At 41.0% G+C, this 20834-nt stretch overlaps 2 protein-coding genes across 5 annotated transcripts in view; one reads left to right on the forward strand and one right to left on the reverse strand.

Moving 5' to 3' along the window:
• LOC137780748 (glutamate receptor ionotropic, NMDA 2D) overlaps nucleotides 1-20834 on the forward strand; it is a 93639-nt gene that overhangs the window by 21690 nt on the left and 51115 nt on the right. The window contains exons 3-4 of one of the 4 annotated variants that reach the window (XM_068568943.1): nucleotides 7634-7696; nucleotides 19049-19543. The gene's annotated coding sequence lies outside the window, so the exon portion shown is untranslated. Of the gene's footprint in view, nucleotides 1-7633; nucleotides 7697-17114; nucleotides 19544-20834 lie in introns of those variants that run through there. The other 3 variants (XM_068568946.1, XM_068568944.1, XM_068568945.1) reach the window with 3 other exon arrangements.
• pitpnc1b (phosphatidylinositol transfer protein cytoplasmic 1b) lies at nucleotides 71-16172 on the reverse strand. Its single transcript, XM_068568955.1, has 10 exons — nucleotides 15449-16172; nucleotides 11449-11597; nucleotides 9294-9382; nucleotides 9048-9055; nucleotides 8828-8899; nucleotides 6753-6845; nucleotides 3896-4051; nucleotides 2951-3014; nucleotides 2670-2753; nucleotides 71-1277 (listed from the first exon to the last, which is right to left on the reverse strand). The coding sequence occupies exons 1-10, from the start codon at nucleotides 15494-15496 to the stop codon at nucleotides 1120-1122; spliced, it is 921 nt and encodes a 306-aa protein (XP_068425056.1). The 5' UTR covers nucleotides 15497-16172; the 3' UTR covers nucleotides 71-1119.

The following is a 20834-nucleotide window of genomic DNA, read 5'->3' on the forward strand; positions in this document are numbered from 1 at the left end:
TTGGCAGATAGCAGGATACTAGTGAACCCTCTCATTGGTTATACATTGTATTTATTGATAAAAAAAATACATTACAAAAGTCCATACAGTGTAATTCCCACATACATCTTCCACTTGATACTTCTTTAAACTAAAAAGTTTAACAATTAAGGACAACAAACGCATTTCATCGTTGCCATGGTTGATCCCTGATGATAAAAACCCATTCTCCTCTAAATGTACATAAAATAATTAAGCTAACAGTCTTATAAACGGTCATATTATTGACTCATATTGGAAGTTTAGCCCTGGCTTGACCAAATTGCTGTGCTCAGCTAAGTGATCAAGGAACCAATACGACGCCTCACTGCTCTCTGTCAATACACCTGGTCTGACTTTTGGCTGAGGTGAAGAGGGGAACAGATCTATAGCCGCCTCCTCCGTTCTCTGCTTCCCTCTCATTAGATCCACTCTATTAAACTCCTTATGCATCTGTCTGTGGGTTGCTGGGAGGGGGTAAGGAAACAATCGGAGAGCCCTGCTGGTGGTCGCTGAGCTCCTCTATCGCTGACGAACTGACAAAACACTCTGAAACACACCAATCCCACAGGTTGTCGAAGACACTGGTAGCGTTTTTGACTGCAACAGTAAAACTTGTTTTGCATAAGAATAGATAAATATTGATATGATGGTCTTGCAGGACACTTTAGGATATGCTTTATTTTGCTCTCTGCTGGAGAATTAGATATGAAGATCTATACTGCTTTCATACGTGTCTTGTAAATATGGAGCCAGCAGATAGTCAAGTTCGCTTTGCTTAGCTCAGCATAAAGACTGTAAACGGGGGGAAAAACAGCTCGATGTCTCGGTCAAACGGTTCCACAATCTGCCTACCACTGCATCTAAAGATTATTTATTATGTTATATCTCACTTGTTTAATCTGCACTAAAACCCACAATTGAGTGTTTTGACGGTAATATGATACAACATTGTCCAGTACATCAATCCAAAAAACTGAATTATAATTTTCATACTTTCCTCATACTAACAGCTGTTAGCTGTAGCCTTAAATTTGACAGAAATATGTAGGAACATTGGTTCCTGTGTCTATGCACCATGCAATACATGTTTGTGAGGCGTCATTCAGTGGTGGAGTGGAGGCGAATGGGACTGTGGGGCACAGAGGAGGCAGAGGGGTCAGACATGGCCGCAGTCATCACTCCCATCCTGTTCAGGGAACGCTCGTCTGTCACCGAGATGGAGCGAGAGAACACAGGACGTGAGGCAGCCGGGGAGTCTGAGAGGCAGAGTTGGATAGAGAGAGAGGGGGGGAGGTTTTTAAAATTGTTCCTGTTTCCTTTATCCTCCATTCTCCCTCATTTGCCCTGACATCAAGATGCTTTTCACGTTACGCCATTGAAGCAAATTGAAATTGACAAGACTGAGAGATGGAGAGAGAATTAGATGCACATGACATGAAAGAAACAACAGTGCAGAGATAAAGGAGGAAGAAAAGCAAAAGAGACACTGAGAGGAAGAGAAACAGAGGGACAACTGTTTGAGTTTTCAATTTATTTAAGTATACTCAAGATCTGTGTCGTTCACTTAGATTCCCATCAGTTAAATCCCTTATTGGTATTCAACAAACACGCCTGACTTAATATTACACTCTTGTGTGAATGACATCCATTTACTTTTATTATGGTAGATGAATGAAATGAAAATATAAATTAGGTGCAGATATAAACACAGTGGCAGCGTTTGGCCTGTAGGGGGTCATGGCGGTGCAGCGAGCTGCAGCAGGTTGAGCAATGACTGCAGATTTGTTGCAGCTTGATATCTCTCATCATCATACACACACACAGGGAGCGAGAGAGAGAGGCAGCAAAAAGCTACAGGCCATACTGAGAATTCTACCTTTTGATATCTCTCACATCCAGCTGAGGTTCACCACACTCACCAGCAGGGGGCAGGGTGACCACATACACACACATTCATGTGCGAACACACAACACACACTCACCACACATAGGCCTAGGCACAGACCCCCACCAGGGCTGACATTTGCAGCTAAGTGCTGCAATGGCTGGTTATTTATGTTGAGAGGGCTGGTGATGGGGCGAGTTCAGCAGGTGGCTGCATTACACTGTTTATCAGGCTGACGCAGTGGCATTATCACTTCATGAGCCAGCATCCCCTACCCCCCCTTTACATCTGTCGTTCTGTCATCTTTTTCTGGGCATACACCCTCTTGTCTCTCCCTCCTCACTGCTCCATGTGTAGTAAAATACCTCCCGACTGCTCTTCCCTCTCCTTTTTTTCTCTCCCACAGATGTGCACCAGCCATCTGGGTACTTGTAGGGCACAGCTAAAGCACTAATAGCGCAGCCAGCCTCAGTTCAAGCCTGTTAGCAGTACAGAGTTATCCATTCCTGCTTTTTTGTAGTCGGTTCACAACAATGGATGACATCGTGGGCTAAATAAATACAAAATAAATAAATACAAAATAAAATAAAATAAATAAATAACTTCTGCATTCCCAACTTCTCTTTTCATATACTACTCATCTCTCTCTATTTTCACTGGTGTCCCATCCAGCTGTATTCTCTCCCTCCCTTCCTCCATTCTGTCTTCCCTCCCATCCTCTGTGGTGTTTCTGGACCGTGCAGGTCAGGAGCTGCAGCCTCACCTGTGTTCTGACTGGATTTAACTTTAGTGTTGGTCTTCTCCTGCATTGCTTGCTCGTACTCTCTCACCTCCTCAAGACTCAGTCCTGTGGGGAAAGCAAAATGCACACACACACACACACACACACACACACACAGCCTCAAAACAGAGTATGTAATATGTATTACATTTTCATATATTTATATATATATATATATATATATATATATATATATATATATATATATATTGAGTTTTAAGCGTGTGTGTGTGTAATATGTAAAACTTTACGTCGTGACCCACCATGCCATTCGTCTATCCACGCTACTGCTTGCCTGTGTCCAACCAGAAGAATGTCCCGGATGTTCTGAAATAATATAAAAACAAACACATGGCAGAAAGACATTTTTTAAATAAAAAATGCTACATAGTGCTCTGAATTCTGCAATTATGTGTCTGACATGGAGCAGTATGTTATAGTACGTCACTGTCAAGAATAATGGTCCACTGTAAATGAATTGTATCATGATTAAGATGACTCATCTTGGATAAATGAAGACTTATCTCAGCAGTCTTATTTGTGCTTACCTGTATCGAAACTAAAACCACACTCCTGTCAACAGTAACAATGTTGGGAACTGGGTGTTTCTACTTTTGTTCTTAGTGCTTTTGGTTTTCCTTTCTTGTTTACTTACTTTACGTCATTGTGGAGGATACATGTGTCGTAATAAAAGGGATTTTTATATTTTTATTCGCTCTTTAAATAGTTTCACCAGCTTCCTCTGTGAGAAACTCTGGACACCTTTGCTTTGTTTATGCTAGAAGAACAGAGGTCCTCTTTCTTCTCTTTTTTTTTTTACTTAGCTATTTTCTCAATAAATCTGATCTAAAATGGTACTACATAAAACTGAGGTCAACTAAGATCCTTCTTGGCGATGATCTTGGTAATTTTTTTGGACTAATGTCTGGAAATTAATGTCATAATGATTTGTTGGCACATTTAAATAAAAAATAACCATCCGGATTTTTACTGGAGATGTGGTGTACAAAGACTCCCAACATGCAGGAATCAATGTTAGAATGAATCGCAGCGCTTTATTAAATCCAATTAGCAATAAATTCTCTTTTTGGCACCTTGTATTACACCTATATGGGCTCGTAACATTAATTGCACATGGTGTCTTGAGCTAACCCTCTTTACATCAGCACCGGGAAAAGGCATGATGGGAGAAAAAAAGTCTTTCTCACTCTGTGTATGAACTCCTCAGTCCTGGTCTGGAAGCCGTAAACCTCGAAGCTGCACTGCACCCTCTTATAGGAGCACATAATGGGCTTGTGGTTGTCTCTCCAGCCTTTCTCCAGAGGCCCTCGGCCAGTTTTACTTGACAGCCACCGACTCGGATCCTGCACAGAGTAAACATTGGGTCTATACGTTAGATGCTGAGTCTGCAGAAACTTTGGCCCCATGAGGCGTCGTGTGTGTGTGTGTGTGTGTGTGTGTGGGTGTGGGTGTGGGTGTGGGGCGGGTGGGGGGTGGGGTTGTGAAAGCAGATTGTTGCTCAACAGAGCCCATAGGGGGGAAGTGTGATAACACACTTTATGAAAGTGTTTGTGACTTTACGTTTTTTTTGCAGAGTCTGTTATTCTGTTAGTTTAGTGTGTTGTTTTTTTTTTTTGTATGTGTGTTTGTGTATGCATGCATCTGTGTGACTATAACTTGTCTCTAAAGACCTGAAGGGAGTGAATAAGTGTTAAACCATGGCAAGGAAAAAATTAAGATTTTAAAAATGCGTGCAAGCCGGTAAAGCAAAGTAAATAAAAACATCACATTTATTTGCCTTTTTATGAATAATTATTATCAAGAGAAGTTCTACATTTTGGTCAAATGCTTAATTGCATCTTGCCACTTGTATAATATGCCTGATGTCAGATCTGGGATTACTTGCTTTGTGTTACTAATGTTAGTTACCACATAAGTTGAGCTCCTCTGCCAAAGTGCCAACTTCACGTTAATGTTAGCCTGATGGTTCCATTTTCTTTATGCTCAGATAATGAGTAAGGCCAATACGCTTGTTATGTTTTAATCTATTGGGGATGTAAAACACTTAAATACAACTTTGGAACCAGCACTACACTCTCTTGACTTTGTCCCTCCATGTAAAATCACAATTTGATGTTTTTACATCTCTGTTTAATGTGAATTAAACACATTACTAGAGAGCTTAAGAGGTGCTGTTGGGTACATTTAAAAAAAAGTTTGAACAGAACCTGGGTGGCTCTTTTCTACTCGTCTTCATGCTTAACTACGCTATGGGCTTCAAGTCTCTTACTTGATACAACCACATGAAAGTGGTATCAATCTTCTCATGTACTACTAGGCAGAACTATTCATTTTCACGGGACCTTTTATGCTTGTCCTTATTTTCTGTCATATACATATGTAATGTTGTTGAATAATAAATGTGGCCAAAGTTTAAAATAATGAGGTAAACATATGTAGAAGTAATCCCTTGGAGCAAAAACCTCAGGCTTCAGGCTGTTTTTGTTTTTACTTTTTCCGAAAAGCAGATTTCTTTATATCGGCATCTGCTCCAGGCACAGGCCGCCCTCGAAGGACGGCGCTCTGCTCAGGACTACTCTTCAAGTTTTGTGTGAAGGAAAGTTAAATTAGTTGGCATTTCCTGAAGAAGATAACGCCTGACAATATTGGATCCAGTTTTGTGCCAATAACAGCCATGCTGACTCGGTCCTCCACATCAGGCCAGTGTGTAGCTCATCTGCTGATCCATCTGTAAGAGGCTGAGTTGAGACTGTAAACTGTAAGTCATCTCATTTCACTTGCATGTTTTAATTTTTTATGTATTTATTTAATGTTATTGATAATCAGACCAAATGGCTTGTGAATACAGTTTTGGTGCAGACAATGGGTGTATACAACGCAGCCTAGGTAATATATTGGCCATGGCAATTCAGACACTCACCAAGCAGGCAGATATATGCTTTAATTTTAACAATATCCGTTCTGAACTTTTTTTTTCCTAACTGCCATAGATAAATATCACCAACCCCCAAACACGTTACCTGATTGCTCGCAAATTACTAGCAATCAAGGTAAGTGGGTTTACGTCATAACGTGGAACAATGGGGGAGAAGAGAAAGGAGTAAGACTTTGTGGATTCCAGTTTTTTTTAATGTGAAAATTAAGAGACGCAAACCACTATTACCTTGTGCGGTACTAAACCGTGCTGTACAAAAATGCTCTGCAAGTAATGATAAAGGGCTGGAACAGAATATGTACGTTTTTGCAATTTATTTTACCGATGAACACTGTTAATAGCAAACACACCCTTATTTCTCAAGACTAAAGCGTGTCGTGTGGAGTGTGTCCAATGCAGTTCCCTTCGATATTATTACATTACAGTATATCTAATACTGAACCTGACGTGATTTACAGGCTGTCTGATTGACCTGATGCTCGGCCCACAAGCTGCTGTTTGATGAGGTTTTCCTGAACCCGCCAGAGTCTCCCCACAGAATGAGAAACAATCAGAGGAGAAGCAGCATCAGAAAAGTCTCGGTATCCACAGGAAGACGTGTCCGGTGGACCACTGACCTGACGATCCATTACCAGCTGACGTAACGTTGGTATTCAGGAAACCATTTCCTCTGATGACCTGGACAGTTTATACTTTGGCTACTTTTTGCATTTTGTGAATTATAAACTAGTCTTTACAGTATTTCGAAAGGTTTTCAAACTGATAATCTACAACTTTGACAATTATTTCACTTCACAAATATAGCAAAAACTTTATAAGTAAAAAAAGTATCTCTCAGTAGCTGCTGATACTGTTTTTATGAGCAGTTTTCATATAAGTTCAGTAATTTCACTCTCACTACACAAAGGTATGTTGACACGGTGTAGAACAATTTTAAAAGCATGTAAACTTGGTCGAGCTGACCCCAAATACAAGTATTAGAATGCTGGATGGAAAATTAGAATGATAGGTCCCCTTTAATGTGATCAATGACTACACATAGTCATTTGTTTTTGCTTTTACGTGGCTGCACTTTAACGTTTGTGTGCGTGTACCAGCACCGTACCTACCTCTGAGTCTTTGTAATGCTTTTCAGGGATGGGGTCACTCAGGATATCCAAGAAACTCACATTCTCTGCTGGGGTTGGCGTGTCCTCGAACACCTACATCCAAACAGATGGGGGAGGTCATACAGTATAATGGGAGCAGATACTCAGACACACACTCCACCGTACTCTCACACACATACAGTCACTCAATCAGTGGAGAGGGGGATGAGAGTAGATGAGTAACTGTGTAGAAAACTGAGGTCACACACCATAACACCCCTCACTGTATCCCACCCTGGGGCCCTTGGAGCAAATCACAGTGGAGCAAATGGGAGAGAACAGACAGAGCAGTGGGAGATAAAAGGGTGGTGGTAGGAGGGAGTGGGGTGAGGGGGCAAGGACGTATGAGAGATATTAAAAGATGAGGAAAAAGAAGAGTTATGAGAGCAGAATACACTTTTCCTTGAGAGAAAATGAGGACTGCAAGGGAGAGAGGGGGGCTGCTCTTTTATCTGACATTGGTTACAATGTGTTCTAGTGCCCTGCTGAAGTTCTTCATTACACCGTTAAAAACTAACAACAAGGAAAACCTGCTGTTAGATAAAAGCCAGCTATGCTCCTGTGGTGCTGCTGTTGGTCTGTGTCTACCTAAGGTCTTGCTCCCTCCCATGGAAGGAGTTACATTAGCTCGATGTTTTGTGTTGCTTTTCACAATATGCTCAGGCCGCGGCGCTCTCACGGTTTCCTCGTCATTGTCTCTCTGGTATATGGAGATATTCAGACAGAGATGTAGAAAGCCTCGGCAGTGTAAAAGTACTCATGCCACGCTGTAAAAATACTCCAAAGTACTGCAATGAGAACGTTACTTAAAAGTGCTTTTTTTTGTGCTTTTTTTTTTGCAGCTAAAAGTGCTTCCGGTCCAGTTTATGGCAAAAGTGTGAAGACGTTTGACCTGAGGGGAAATGGTAGGACGCACATGCACTAAACACATATGCTGTGGGCCTGGCCATGGACACACAGCTCGGAGAACATACACAAATAGTTGTTTGCTGCTACACTCTGAATGTTATCTACTGCACCTTTAAAAGTATGGAAGTAAGATCAGGAAAATGTAGTTAAAGTTTTGTTACTGCTGATTATTTCTTTAATAATCTTTTAGAATATTATTGCTCATAAGCAGCATTTGAATGTTTTGCTTTGTGAAAGTAGAGCTGCTTTTTAAACTCTCCTTTGTAGATCTGCAACCGACGATCAGTTTCATTATGCGTATTACTTTCTTAATCAATCCAGTACTTGTTTGGTCTGTTCAGTCAATAGACAAAACAAACTGGAAAATGATAATGACATGGAAAAAGGGCAAGTCCTCACATTTGAGAAAAGGGAAACAAAAAAGGACATAAGGATCTAATTTGATAAACCTTTGAGTAGTTTCATTTATAACAAAGTATTATATTTCATAAGGCCTTAATTTATTTTGTATATTATAACTTAACTGTCAATTATAGTAAAATAGAAAATACAACCTTTCCCATTTAAAATATAGTGATATAGTAGGCATGTATAAAAATGTTCTTCTCAAGTAAAGTAAAATGACCTTAAATTTGGTCTTCAGTGCAGTCTTTACTGGATATAATTATGTGCATGAATCAGGCACGACTATGAATTTGTGTTTGTTGGAATAAACTTAAGTAACCTGTAACTGTGCGACATGAAACGAGATTCACCACATTTCTCTCCACAAGCAGAGCTGTAGATCTCCATATTTGACACGTTGGTTCTTGTAACTCGACTATATCCTTGATTACAAAGCGCAAATTCAAGTGACAGACAGAGTGGCAGTTGTTGCTGAATGTGTGTGTGCGCGGTCGCCTTGGACAAAATGCAGCGTGGCAGCCGCTGCATGTCTGGTTAATAGATCTGCCAACACTGCATTTCGCGCTTTGTTTGTGTTCCTTGTAATGGACACAACATTGTGATGAACATTTGCTTTGTGCTACAGAGAAAATTGCAAATTCTCTACTTTCCCCTTGTCTTTCTCCTCCCCCTCTCCCATAATCACTCCATCTTTCTCACCTCTCGCTCCCTCTGATACTCACATTGCTGTTATCGCCGTTGTTGTTCTCGAATCTCGTCTCAATGCGGATGCTGAACTTGGGGAGGAATGATACCTACGGGGTGACGAGAGGTAAAAATGGAGGAAAAAGGGGTTGAGGGCAGAGATAGAGTGGAATAAGGCTGCAGATTAGATTCACTGATACTGAAAAGATATGAGCTCTGTTTATTCATGTACACTAAATGATGAGTGAGAATACTTACTGAGTACTCTGCAGTACCAGAGACGTTCAATATGAAAAGGGAGAAACGGCATTAGTTACTCATACATGCATGAGCACGCAATTGCTCTCACACACATGCACGTTACCACGGGGGAATACATGCACACACAGGGATGAATATTTGATGGAAACAGCTGCTAAAAGTAAATAAGTTTTGTATAATGCATTGAGGTGAAAGTAACCTGATGTAAAAGACAAACAAAGGAACTCAAACACAAAAACACACCTGTGATGGTGTACGGGTAGAAGTTCCAGGCCTTTTCTGTCACATAGAAGAATCGCGGGACGAATGTTTTCGCCCAGGACGGCAGTTTACTGAATGCAAAAAGGAAGAAAGAAGAATGGTAGTCATGGAGTGGAAGAGGGGAATAGTCGGAGAAATAGATTATGGAGGGAGATTACCTGTAGGCTACTCTCACCACTGCATTCATTTTATGACTCATTCCCAATTACACCTCTGGCATGGTCACTGTAGCTTTTACGTGAGAAAAAAATCCCTTTTGTTCTGGCACATGTATCCTCCACAATGACGCAAAGTAATTACATGAGGAAGAAAAAAACAAAAGCACGAAGAAGAAAAGTAGAAACGCCCAGTTCCCAACATTGTTACTGTTGACGGGAATGTGGTTTTAGTTTTGATACAGGTAAGCACAAATAAGACTGAGATAAGTCTTCATTTATCTAAGATAAGTCATCTTAATCATGAAAGAATTAATTTAAGTAGTGACAATCAGCATTATTCTTGACAATGACGTACTATAACACACTGCTGAATGTAGCATACCTGCACATGTAATTCAGAGCACTGAATTTGTTTTTATATTATTTCACAACATCCGGGACATTCTTCTGGTTGGACACAGGCAAGCAGTAGCGTGGATAGACGTGGGTATATGTATATATATATATATATATATATATATATATATATATATATATATATATATATATATATACACACCCTGTGTGTGTGTGTTCCAGCATATCTTGACTAATGAGGACCAAATGTCCCAAAAGCACAGAAAGATTAGGAAAATCCTCCACAGTAAGAACATTTCTTTACTTCTGTAAGAGTTTATTTTAGGATTAGGCCTTGGGTTCATAGCGGTGATTAGAATAAGCGTTGAGGTTACGTTAGGGTAATGAGAGAGGTTAGTTTAGGGTTAGGGAATGAATTTAAAGTTAAAAGAGAATCACGGTTGTTTTTTAGTTTCAGTTATCAGAATTCATTGATTAATGGACTGTCACCCTAAAAACAACACAGATACAACACCTCCTTTCAGCACAATAACATGGACAATAGATCAATGCATAGCTTTAAATGACTGTAGTTTAAAAATAATTGCAACATTTCAGTTCTGGCATCTGTCACATACTTCCTTGTGTACTTTTATGACTGTAGCTGGAAGCCAAGCTCAACACTTATTTTAACACCCCTCACTTAGAGTGTATGTGAATAGTTTAAAACATATTATCATATAGTTGTAATTACACATAGAGACATATTTAAGTGTTTATTAACGCACCTGTGTAATCCTACATACCTGTGATGCATATGGCTTAGAGCAACAACCATGTGTGTTTGTGCAGTGTAGCCCCGCCTCTCACCTCAATTCAGCTTCACAGGCTGCAAGTAACACGCTGCAAGGTCGTTGGCAACCTCCTTATAGACTGTCTGTGTGGGCAGCACAGTTCTGCTTGGCTAAATAATCAAGCTAACAAGCTAGCTTGTTTTATGTTTTCCAGCTCTATTCGGCAAACATGAATATTGGGAAATGTAAATCATAACGTTAGCGTAATGTCTTACGTACGACAATCCCTTAAAATGTCCTTTATCTCGACTTATAAATACATGATCGTGTGCGATAAAACATTGAATGTTTATACAAATATAATGTATGATATTAATATATATTAACTTCTATTGAACAGTGTGTGCCTCTGATGTCACCAACTGCCAACAGAGATATGTTTTTATAACCCTCAGGATTTTTCTCAGCTGGGAGTGTGTAGATCAGAACACTTGAGGGTTGACTGTAAGATGAGCTCATGGCATAATAACATTTCTGCTGTAACCGCTCAGTATAGGTCTCAACTTGTTTCAGGCAGCGGCTATTGGACTTTGGATAAGGGCAGGTTACACTGCAGTGTTGTTGTTACCGTATTGAAGTGATGTTTTATTGCTTGTCACCAGTGATACCTGCAACGTGGATCTATAGAGCTTAAAGCTTTGCCGTGAAGTGAGAGATCAAAGATCGAACACAATCAGTTATCATAATGACAGAGCTAACAACTCGAGCATATAAGGCTCAGACTGCAAATCACCAGTTATTAGCTTTAGTGCCTCATTAGCACAGCAACGTGATCGAGGTGTACTCTACCTGCTGAGGTAGATTCGCTTCTCCGTCAGCTGTCCGGGGCCGTGCTGAGGGTGAGTATCTGACTCATTCCTCACCACCTCCACCCCTTCTCCCCCGCCACTCTGCTCGCAGCTGTGCTTACTGATCATGTACAGCTGGCCAATCCTGTACTGGAACCCGAGGGGATGTTTAGGATGAGGTGCATGGAAGTGAGGGTGGGCACAGGGGTGGGAAGAGAGGAAAAAAAAACTGTGGTGAGAAAACGTAAAAGGACAAAGCAAAATCACCAAAGGCCATCCAAAGAGACATGTTTGTTGATTGCAGCACTCATTCAGCAGGTTAAAGCTTAAAAAAACAATGAAATGGGAGCGCACCCTTTTCCTCTTACAAACATACAATTGAATTCATTGCCAGTAAAATAGATTGAGCGGTACTCTAGGGCCCTAATATTGCTGTTTACTGACATTACAGGAGGACACTCCTCCACTTGGGACATTGTTACACCACATTGTAGCATACAGCATTATCCCAAAGGCTAATCGGCGTTGTGGCCGCAGCAGTTTTACAGTCTTAATTAGACTTTTGGAGCTTGTACACAACTTTATCTTATTGTTTTTTTTCTCGTCTCTGTACATCTATTGATTGTCTGTTACTCCTCCCGAGGTTTCTTCCCTTCCCCCTCAATCAAAAGTCTATCAAGAGTTTTTCTTAATCAAAACAGAGTAATTAAAGGGGGCGTATCTGCTCATTTGCAGACCATACCTCATACTGAATATACTTGCTTCATCTTCTGTCTGAAATGCTTAGATTTAATGCCTGTCTCATTAAGCCCTCCTCCAAAAATGCCCAGTCTGCTCTGACTGACTTCCTAGAAAAATATGTTGCTTCTTTGCAAAAGGTACTTCTCAAGCCATGAGTGGAGATACTCGTGTAGTGTAGGACGATGTACTGATACTAGAAAGGTATTAACGCCAGTACCATGGCGTTAAAAGCTATACCATAAACTATATCACTGTTTCGTACTGGTTTTCTAAGTTTGACTGTGAGATATTACCCAGTGAAACTAAATATATTTGAATGGTGTACAGTTTGAACACACACCTGCCTTTTCATTAAAAGTTGCATTAGCTCCTATTTAGTTTTACAGGAAGGAAATATTAAAATATATATATATATATATATATATATATTATATATATATATATATATATATATATATATATATATATATATATATATATATATTATATATATATATATATATATATATATATATATATATATATATATATATATATATATATATATATATATATATATATATATATATATATATGACCGTGGATGTGATCCAAGAGGGTTTGCATTATTTCATTCCTCTCTGCTTTAAGGATATAGCATACAGCGTAACATATTATTTGTAAACCCTTTGATGCAAATTTGTGATTTTAGAAACATTTAAATTGAAAGATGAAAAGATATGAAATGAAAGAAATGAAAGAAAATGTTACTCATTGGTGGCCTACAAGGTACAAAATAAATTGTATAGACTTCAGTAACTAATCAATACAGTAATACCACTACTACTAATCAAGGGACTGCAAACTCCATTGAGGAAATTATAATAACCATCAGCCAAGAGGAAGTAGCTGGTGGGAGTGATGACAGCACATTCTCCTGGCAGCAGGTTCAGCCATAGTTGCTGAGTCCGATTTTGTCCCGACGGGCACTTACTCACTGCTGCTTAGGAGCATGCTTTGTTATTTGCTCTCCATTTTTTAAATAGACTTTTGCTGTGTATAAAGATTTCCCTCAAGTTACCATATCTGATATCAAAATTAAATTTGTCCAGGGAGGGTGACTGCATGGGAGTCTAAATTAAGAGGGGGAGTAAGACTTTGTTCTCTGCTGCAGCCCCAGTTTGTGCTCGATGCTGATGAGGCGAGAGTATTTTCTGTTCGCGAGTCTAAAGAGGACGAGGCCTTTGGGCATCTGGAGCGGCCTCCTCACAGATTCAGGGTTTCCTTTTGAACAATTTCCACAATGATACTTGAGTTTCTGTCTTTTCCTCCTTAACATTGCTTCTATGTACAGCATTGGGTGCACTTTTTAATTGCAGAGCACTGGGTGAAAGTTTATATGAAAAAGCAATTAAATTATACCGCAAACAACTAAAATGTTTTGCTGTGGCAACTGTAATGTAATTTATTTTGTTGCCCTATATTTGTGTGGCACTAAAGCATTATTTTAATCAAAAATAGAAAGCGAGGAAGATGGGGGAGGAACAGAGGAAGAGGTGGGCAGATCTCAGTTAGCTATCCTTCAATGTATTCTGTTGACATCAACGTGGCACTCCTCCATCTTGTTCCAATTACAGTGGAATGTCAACATTCAATATTTACTTATTGGGTATCCATGGGACTTAATTAATCACAGCGATGAGAGTTTTTACACAGTCTGAAGACTGACAGACTGCAGCGCAATAAGCTCCTCCCTCACAGGTTGTGAATCTCTTTGGCTTTTTTAGTAAACTAATCTTAGCAGAAAGTTGGAAATATTTATCTGTCCTTAAATCATTGTTATTATGCACTCAGGCTGGCTGTGATGAGTCATGTGTTGACAGACTCATCTATTGAAGGCTCTTGGTGTATATTTTCCTTCTACTGTCTTTTTTTTTTCAAATGGCAAGATAGTTTACAAGCTGTGAATTTGTCATAAATTCCTGAGTGTAAATATAGCTCATCATTGCGGGTCGGAAACTCTGCAGATAGTGCCAGTGTGACGGCAACTGAACATGAAAGAATTTAAGATTAAAGTAAAGCTCATGGCAACTTTTCCAGTGATTAAATGCTAACAGCAAAGACTTGAAATTGTTATGCAACCCTGGATCTATCCACTGACGATGACAATGTGACGACGTTATCTAAATATTTGTAATTGATTGTGTGCTCAGAGAGAACGGACAGAGTCTTTGCCAGGTTGGATGTTGGTACGCATTTGTCAGTTGTTCTGTGCAACCCTCCTGACCCACTCTGCACCTGAGCTGCAGCCGTCCCCTGTCAGCTTCTTCAACAGCAGAACACAATAGTGAACATTCCTTCACACATGCTGAGCTGTATTGTGTTACAAAAGTTCTTCTGGCTATTTCACACCTGAAAATCAACAGTGTTCTCTTTTAAAAATCAAGCAACTCCGAGGACGTTGTAAATGGCTCGGGCTGAGGTAACTGTCACGATTTGGTACCGCCTCAAATAAGCTGCACTTAAAACTTACATTACATTCAGGCGAAAGAGGATTTGCTGCCAGCTCGAGTTACTGTGTGCCCTGAGCTGATACTGTAAATCCTATTTTGGACTGCTATTTGTCACTGTCATTGTTGTGGTAACAGGTACAATTGAAGGGGGGAGGGGACGTTATCGGAGGAGACGAGGACGTTTCTTCTGAAGGGCACTTTGGCTCGTAACGCGCTCTCGTCTGCCCCTTTTCTCTCCAGCTGCATCTCCTTTTGTTGATAAACCTGCAGGCCTTTGTTTGACTTTAGTTCTTGTAAAGCTGTAAACCAGTCCAACTAGTTTCTGCGCTGCTAGGTGTGCTAAAACAAGCAAGGGAAGTAGAGCAGCAGACAGATGGGGAGCTAATTTAGACACAACAGCAGCACTGTGATGCTGCCGGCCAGGTGTTGTGCTTTGGCTCCATTAGATTGGCCGAGCCCGTATGTGCTGATCATTCCTCGCTACCCCAGTGTGCCAAAGCTCCCACAGAGGCGCCGCAGGACTTCTGTGTGCTCTGTTGGCTCTTTTCTTATCAGCACATTAACACTTTCAAGATTACAAGTTAAAACAACACTTGCCCGTTAGAAGTAAACCCGTCTCTCGCCCTTTCAATTTAAAGCTGTCGGCGGGTTGTGCGTGTGCGTGTCTGTGTGTGCGCGTGTGTGTGTGTGCGCGCCTGTGTGTGTGCGTGTGTGTGCTTGCATGAGAGAGAGTGAGTGTGTGATCGTGGGAAAGACAAACACGCTTACCTCATCCACAGTCAGTGGCATACATATGCGGTACTCTTTCATCAGCATGGTGTAGTTACAGAGAGGACCGTCTGTGCTTGAGTTTGTCTATCTTAGCGGTCTTGGTACATAGTAGACCCGCTCGGGCAAGCTACGCTGCTGCTGCACCACAGTGACCTCTTTTCTGACGCTCTTCTTCCTTTGTTTTGCTGATGTCAGTAATCCATAGAGTTTAGTCCAGTCCTCTCAGTCAATGAGTATATCTGCTGGTTTCTCACTTATTCCCTCCCTCCCTCGCTCCTTACAGCCTCGTCTCTCCTGTTTTGTTTCTCTTCCTCAATTAATCTCTGGGACCCGACTTTCTAACTGCTGTCTCTGCCTCCTTTTCTTGTTACTTCTGCTTTCTCTTCTCCTGCCTTCAGCTGCCCTTTTCTGTTTGTAGTTTTTTTTTCACTTAGCTTTCTGTTTGCTTTCTTTCACCACAGTAAGCACGTGGTAATTAGCTGTAAGGTAAGATTGAAAGCCAACCAACTCTACCTGTTCTTTCCCTTCTCTGCCTCTCCTTGCTTTGTTTGATTCCTCCTCAGACTTCTCAAGCGTAACCTTGATGTCTGCTCAGCGCTCTTGCCTTTCCCCTGAACTGCCCTCCGCTGCTTTCTGTTCACAAATTCCTTCGTCTGTTCCCTCCTTATCTCTTTTTTTTCTCTCCCTCCCAAACTATCAACTCCCCGCCCACTGTACTTTACTACCACCTCACCTGTGTCACCTCCTCTCCCCCCCCCCCCCCCTCCCCTCTTCTCCCGCTCTCTCTCTCTCTGATCCTTATCTGTTCTTTTCTGTCTGTCGCCCTGACACTGTTGTCAACAATAACACACTTCATCTTCTTTCTATATCTGGCAGCAATAAGTAAGACAGTTTGTTGACATTGTTTGTTGAATTTGAGGCATATTCCTCAGACAGAACCCTGAGTCTTGACACACAGGGGTAGTTAGGGTGGGCCATCGGATTAAATATTACCAGAGCCATGAGAACTTCCATTAAGCACAACGCCAGACTCGCTTACGTTGTATTACCTCACGACCTTCAGCCGGGTTTAATTGAATCCGTGTTTAGTCAATGAGTAGAGGAATCGAAGCAGTCAGAGTTCCTTGTCCGTCCTTGAGTCACAGCACCGCTCTCCTTTTGTGTGAGCGAGAGCTGACTGTGGCCACCAAGCACATATTGTTGCCAAGCAGATGTTTGGCCTCTTTGGGTCTGATTGGCCGAAACCAAGAACCATCCTTGATTCTTATACCCTTTTTCTTCCAAAATGATCACGTATGTACACATTTTTTGACACGGGAAATCCCGCTAAAACAGTCTATAGATGCTTTCCCATTGCCAGTAGGCGAGTGTGCATTTCTGTTTTCTTTTCTGGTGTTTCATGTTCAATGTCCCTCACGCGTCGGAAAAACAGAGCTGTCCCAAATAGTTGGGTTCCAAGCTACATTCATAACGTTGACAGAAATCAATGTTATTAATAGCTGACAAAAACTTTGTGTGCAATCCACCTTCCACCTTCTCTCTCACACACACACTCAGTGAGCGACGCATCGCTCAGTTCTCGAGTCTGTAATTGTCTCAGTCTTCAGTCTAAATAAAAAAAAGACAGAGGTAATTATTTCCAAATTTGTTGGCATAAACCTTTCAAAAACAGTTAAAGAACTGCTCTACCGTTTGCCACACAAAAAAGGAGGTTAGTGGGAAGAGGTCAGTCTCGCAGCAATCTAATGGCAACATCAATTCATTTACATTTCATATTTCTATAACCACAAACACACCCCATTTTTGAAGGAAATATGATGAATATGAAGACAGACATTTGAAGCTTTGTTTTGCAAACCTCAATAGAGGCGTTGAATAAAAACACTCTGTTTGTAGACAGTGAAAATAAAACGGTGGTTACTTGCTTTATTATATCTGTTATTTATTCAGTTTCTCTGATTGTTGTGATCGTTGACACTGTGGAAAGAGTCACAAAGAAGGCTTTGGTGAGTTTGAATGAAGTGAGTTTTAAGGATAATCAAGAGGAAAGTTACTGTTGTCTGACTGGAGTCTGGTGACTTTGAGGGGAGCATATTAAATGTATGTCTTTTTATGTTAATAAATTATAATAAATGCCCAAAATTCCTTTGAATTTGATTTATCATATGTTCACTTCAACGCGCGTCACATATCATCAAACCGAGTGTCACGTCTCCGTCACTGCTGATAGGAGCTGTGGCAGATACAGTCCTACATTCCTGTGATTACTGCAACAAGTCCAATGTCCTGAGTACAAATGCTGATTATAATCTTTCCCACAAAGCCAGATTTGAGTAGGTGTTAGTGTTTTTTTTGTTGAAAAAAAATAATTAATTCCTCCTTTAGGGCCAAAGTGGCTCTTTACGCGTCTTCGCTATCATCCGCTCCGCGGTGAGAACAAATTCCTGGTGGGGTTCACTGCTATCTTATCAGATCAGTGTTTGGAGAAGGGAAGCCACTTCAGAGAGCTGAGGTGTGCTTCTCTCCTCTCTGCCTCCATTTTCCCTGAACTCCACGCACACAGAGCTCCGACAGCACACACATTGCCACTGTTTAAAGGATGATTGGTGGTGATCTAGATGTGTTCAGCAGTTGGTTGAGTCATTGATTGCTTTGATTGAATATGTAATTGTAGTTTGAGCGTTGTTTAGTGGTATCCATAGTGAGAATTGGCAGAGCTCTCGGATCACAGATCATGTGTATCGTAGATCTCATGAAAGATGAGTTTGTAGATTGACTAATACATTAAATATATGTTTACTGTAGATTTATACTGTGCTTTCTCTAAAAGACCAAAATCAGAGGTGGAACTATGTGTAGTTATTCTGAGAAACACTTTTGAAATGTCTTTGTTTCATACCTTAATGTGAGCTATGCCAGTAGAGAGATGACAATAAGTGTACGGAGAGTGATGAGGTAAACATGTGATCTTTATCTGGATCTGGTAGCACCCATGTTTGGAACTTGGCGGGTCAATTCTTCTCTTAAGAATGTGATCGAGCTTCATTTACATTCTGCTGAGATCAGATGACAGTTCTTCCAAATGTGATCTGGCTATTATATCATATTACTGACTCGATTTCATTCAGATAACGATGCACTTTTTAAACACATTAAAAGTTTTTTTTCCTGATCGGGGAGAGATATAAAAAGGTTTCCAGACAACAGTTTTCGTTTGGCACCTTAACCCTGCAGGCCACCAGGGCAACCCATGAGTTTACTTGTGACTATCATTCTTTGCAACAGAAGAAAAGGCGGTGTTTTGGTCATGGACCAGGTTAGACTTTGACAGAAATGTTGCATTTTCAATACACGTAAAGCTGACAATGTGCATCGAATACAGAATATTCCGAATTTTCAAAAATGAATAAATGAAATCTTCTTGCGAGTATGAAAACTATCGCTGTCATTGTAAAACTACGATGAATCTTTCTTCACCTTCATCTTTTCAATGACAAAAATTCAGCTGAGTAGGCTGTGCTGTGCTTCCACCTGAGTGAAACATTTTGAAACTCTGCTTCTGGTCAAAGCTGCTCGTCCTTATTTCATGTCCTGCAGGATGGAGGAACAGGCGGTGATGGAATTGGAGGGGACTTCATCACGGTGCTTACACCTATCACATCCCCTCACATCATCAAATGAAAAATGAATGGGTGCACTTAAAAAACTGGTGAGGCGTTCTTTGACCTCTATGTTTCCTGCTCTGATTGTGTTCATACGCGTGCATGTGTTTGATAGAAAGACAATGTGTGAGTGTGTGTGGGTGTGTGTGCATGTGGCTATGTGTCAGTGCTGCGATGGTGGTGAGCAGTACGGCTCTGGAGCTGGAAAAAGGAAGAAGCTGATCATTAACTGCTGGGCTCCCTGCCATTGCTGCATTACTGGCTCTCCGATTTCAAGATGTGGTCACAAGCCAAGGTCAAAGGTTCTGTGGTGTCCCCCCCGAGCGTGTGAATGATGGACCCCTCCCTCCCGGGCCTGGATTAACAGGGGCTTGGTGGAGGGCACAGAGTTGATACGCTGCAGCTTTTTCATCTCACGGACGGGTGAAAGGTAAGGCTTTAGTAAGATTTAGGATGATGAATTTAACAGTCAGTGCGGATAAGGTTTGACTGGTTTATGAGCTTTGTGTTGTACAGTTATGAAGTGTGGTAAGTAGCAGCGTTCCTCAGTGAGTGCGTCCGGATCCTCAGCCTCCCTTCTTTCCCTCCACTCCCACGACAAGCCCGCTGGACGCCTCTGATCTCTGATTTGGTCCAATCGTCAAAAACCTGAAGTATTTAGGTCAGACTTTAGCCTAGCAAAAGGAGAGACAATAGGAAAGAAAAATAACAGTAAGAGACAGAGAAAGTACACACTCCATTATTGTCCCTTGTTTATGGAGATCCTCAAAGCACAAGTGCCGCCAGATACAACTGCTCAGCAGACAAAAAGGAGGCTGGACGATGTGCTAACATCTCTGTGTGTTGTGATGTGTAATGGGTTGTGAATAGGGGGTCTTTGTATGTATGTTTGTGTGGCTGTCTCTTCTGTGTTAAGATGTAAGCTTAGTCTTAATCTCCTTGTAGTGGAGTATCAGGCTTGTGCTAAGACATTGATTGGACCAGCTCCTTAATTGATACCACTGGACGACCGCCCGCTAGTGGGAGGGGGTTCTACGTGTGCATGTGTGCTTTTTGGCGTGTTAGAAGTTAGAAGTGAATCCCCCGGTGACCCGAATGAAACAGAGCGCTCACTTATCCTTATCGAATCCCAATCTCGTGTTGTCAAGCTGTGTCCCGTTGGGAAACATGCGCGCATGCCAGTGAGAAAGATGAGGTCTTATCCGACATCGTTAGGGGCTCCAGAAAGCGTTGCAGGCCATGCCAATCCGTGCAGCACCCCAACACGATAACTTGGCGCAAGAGAAAGTGCAACTGCCTTCATTAATTCTTCCACATACACACATATATATTAACACATACCATTACACACACACACACACACACACACATACATATTAACACATACCATTACACACACACACACACATAGACCAGCTTCTTGCTCTGGTAATCAAGTCCTGAGACTCCAATTATATATATAAAAAAAGAATAATTCATTTGCAGCTTTTTTCCATATTCATGAGCTCAGCAATATAGACTGAATTCTATACATTGTTGAACGCATGTTCCTAGATGAATTATAGATGTTATTTGAAATTGTTGAGTGTTCTTAAATGTCATCATTAATCTGAACAAGGAACAACAGCGCCAGCTGAGATCCACAGAGGAGAGAGAAAATGTGGTTTTGTCTCTGCAGAGTTTGTGTGTGCAAAGGAAAAGATAAAGGATCCAGATATATT

The sequence above is a fragment of the Clinocottus analis genome, unplaced genomic scaffold, assembly GCF_023055335.1.
Source record: "Clinocottus analis isolate CAN_PGR_092001 unplaced genomic scaffold, fCliAna1.0.p SCAF_9, whole genome shotgun sequence".
In the NCBI taxonomy this organism is placed as follows: Eukaryota; Metazoa; Chordata; class Actinopteri; order Perciformes; family Cottidae; genus Clinocottus; species Clinocottus analis.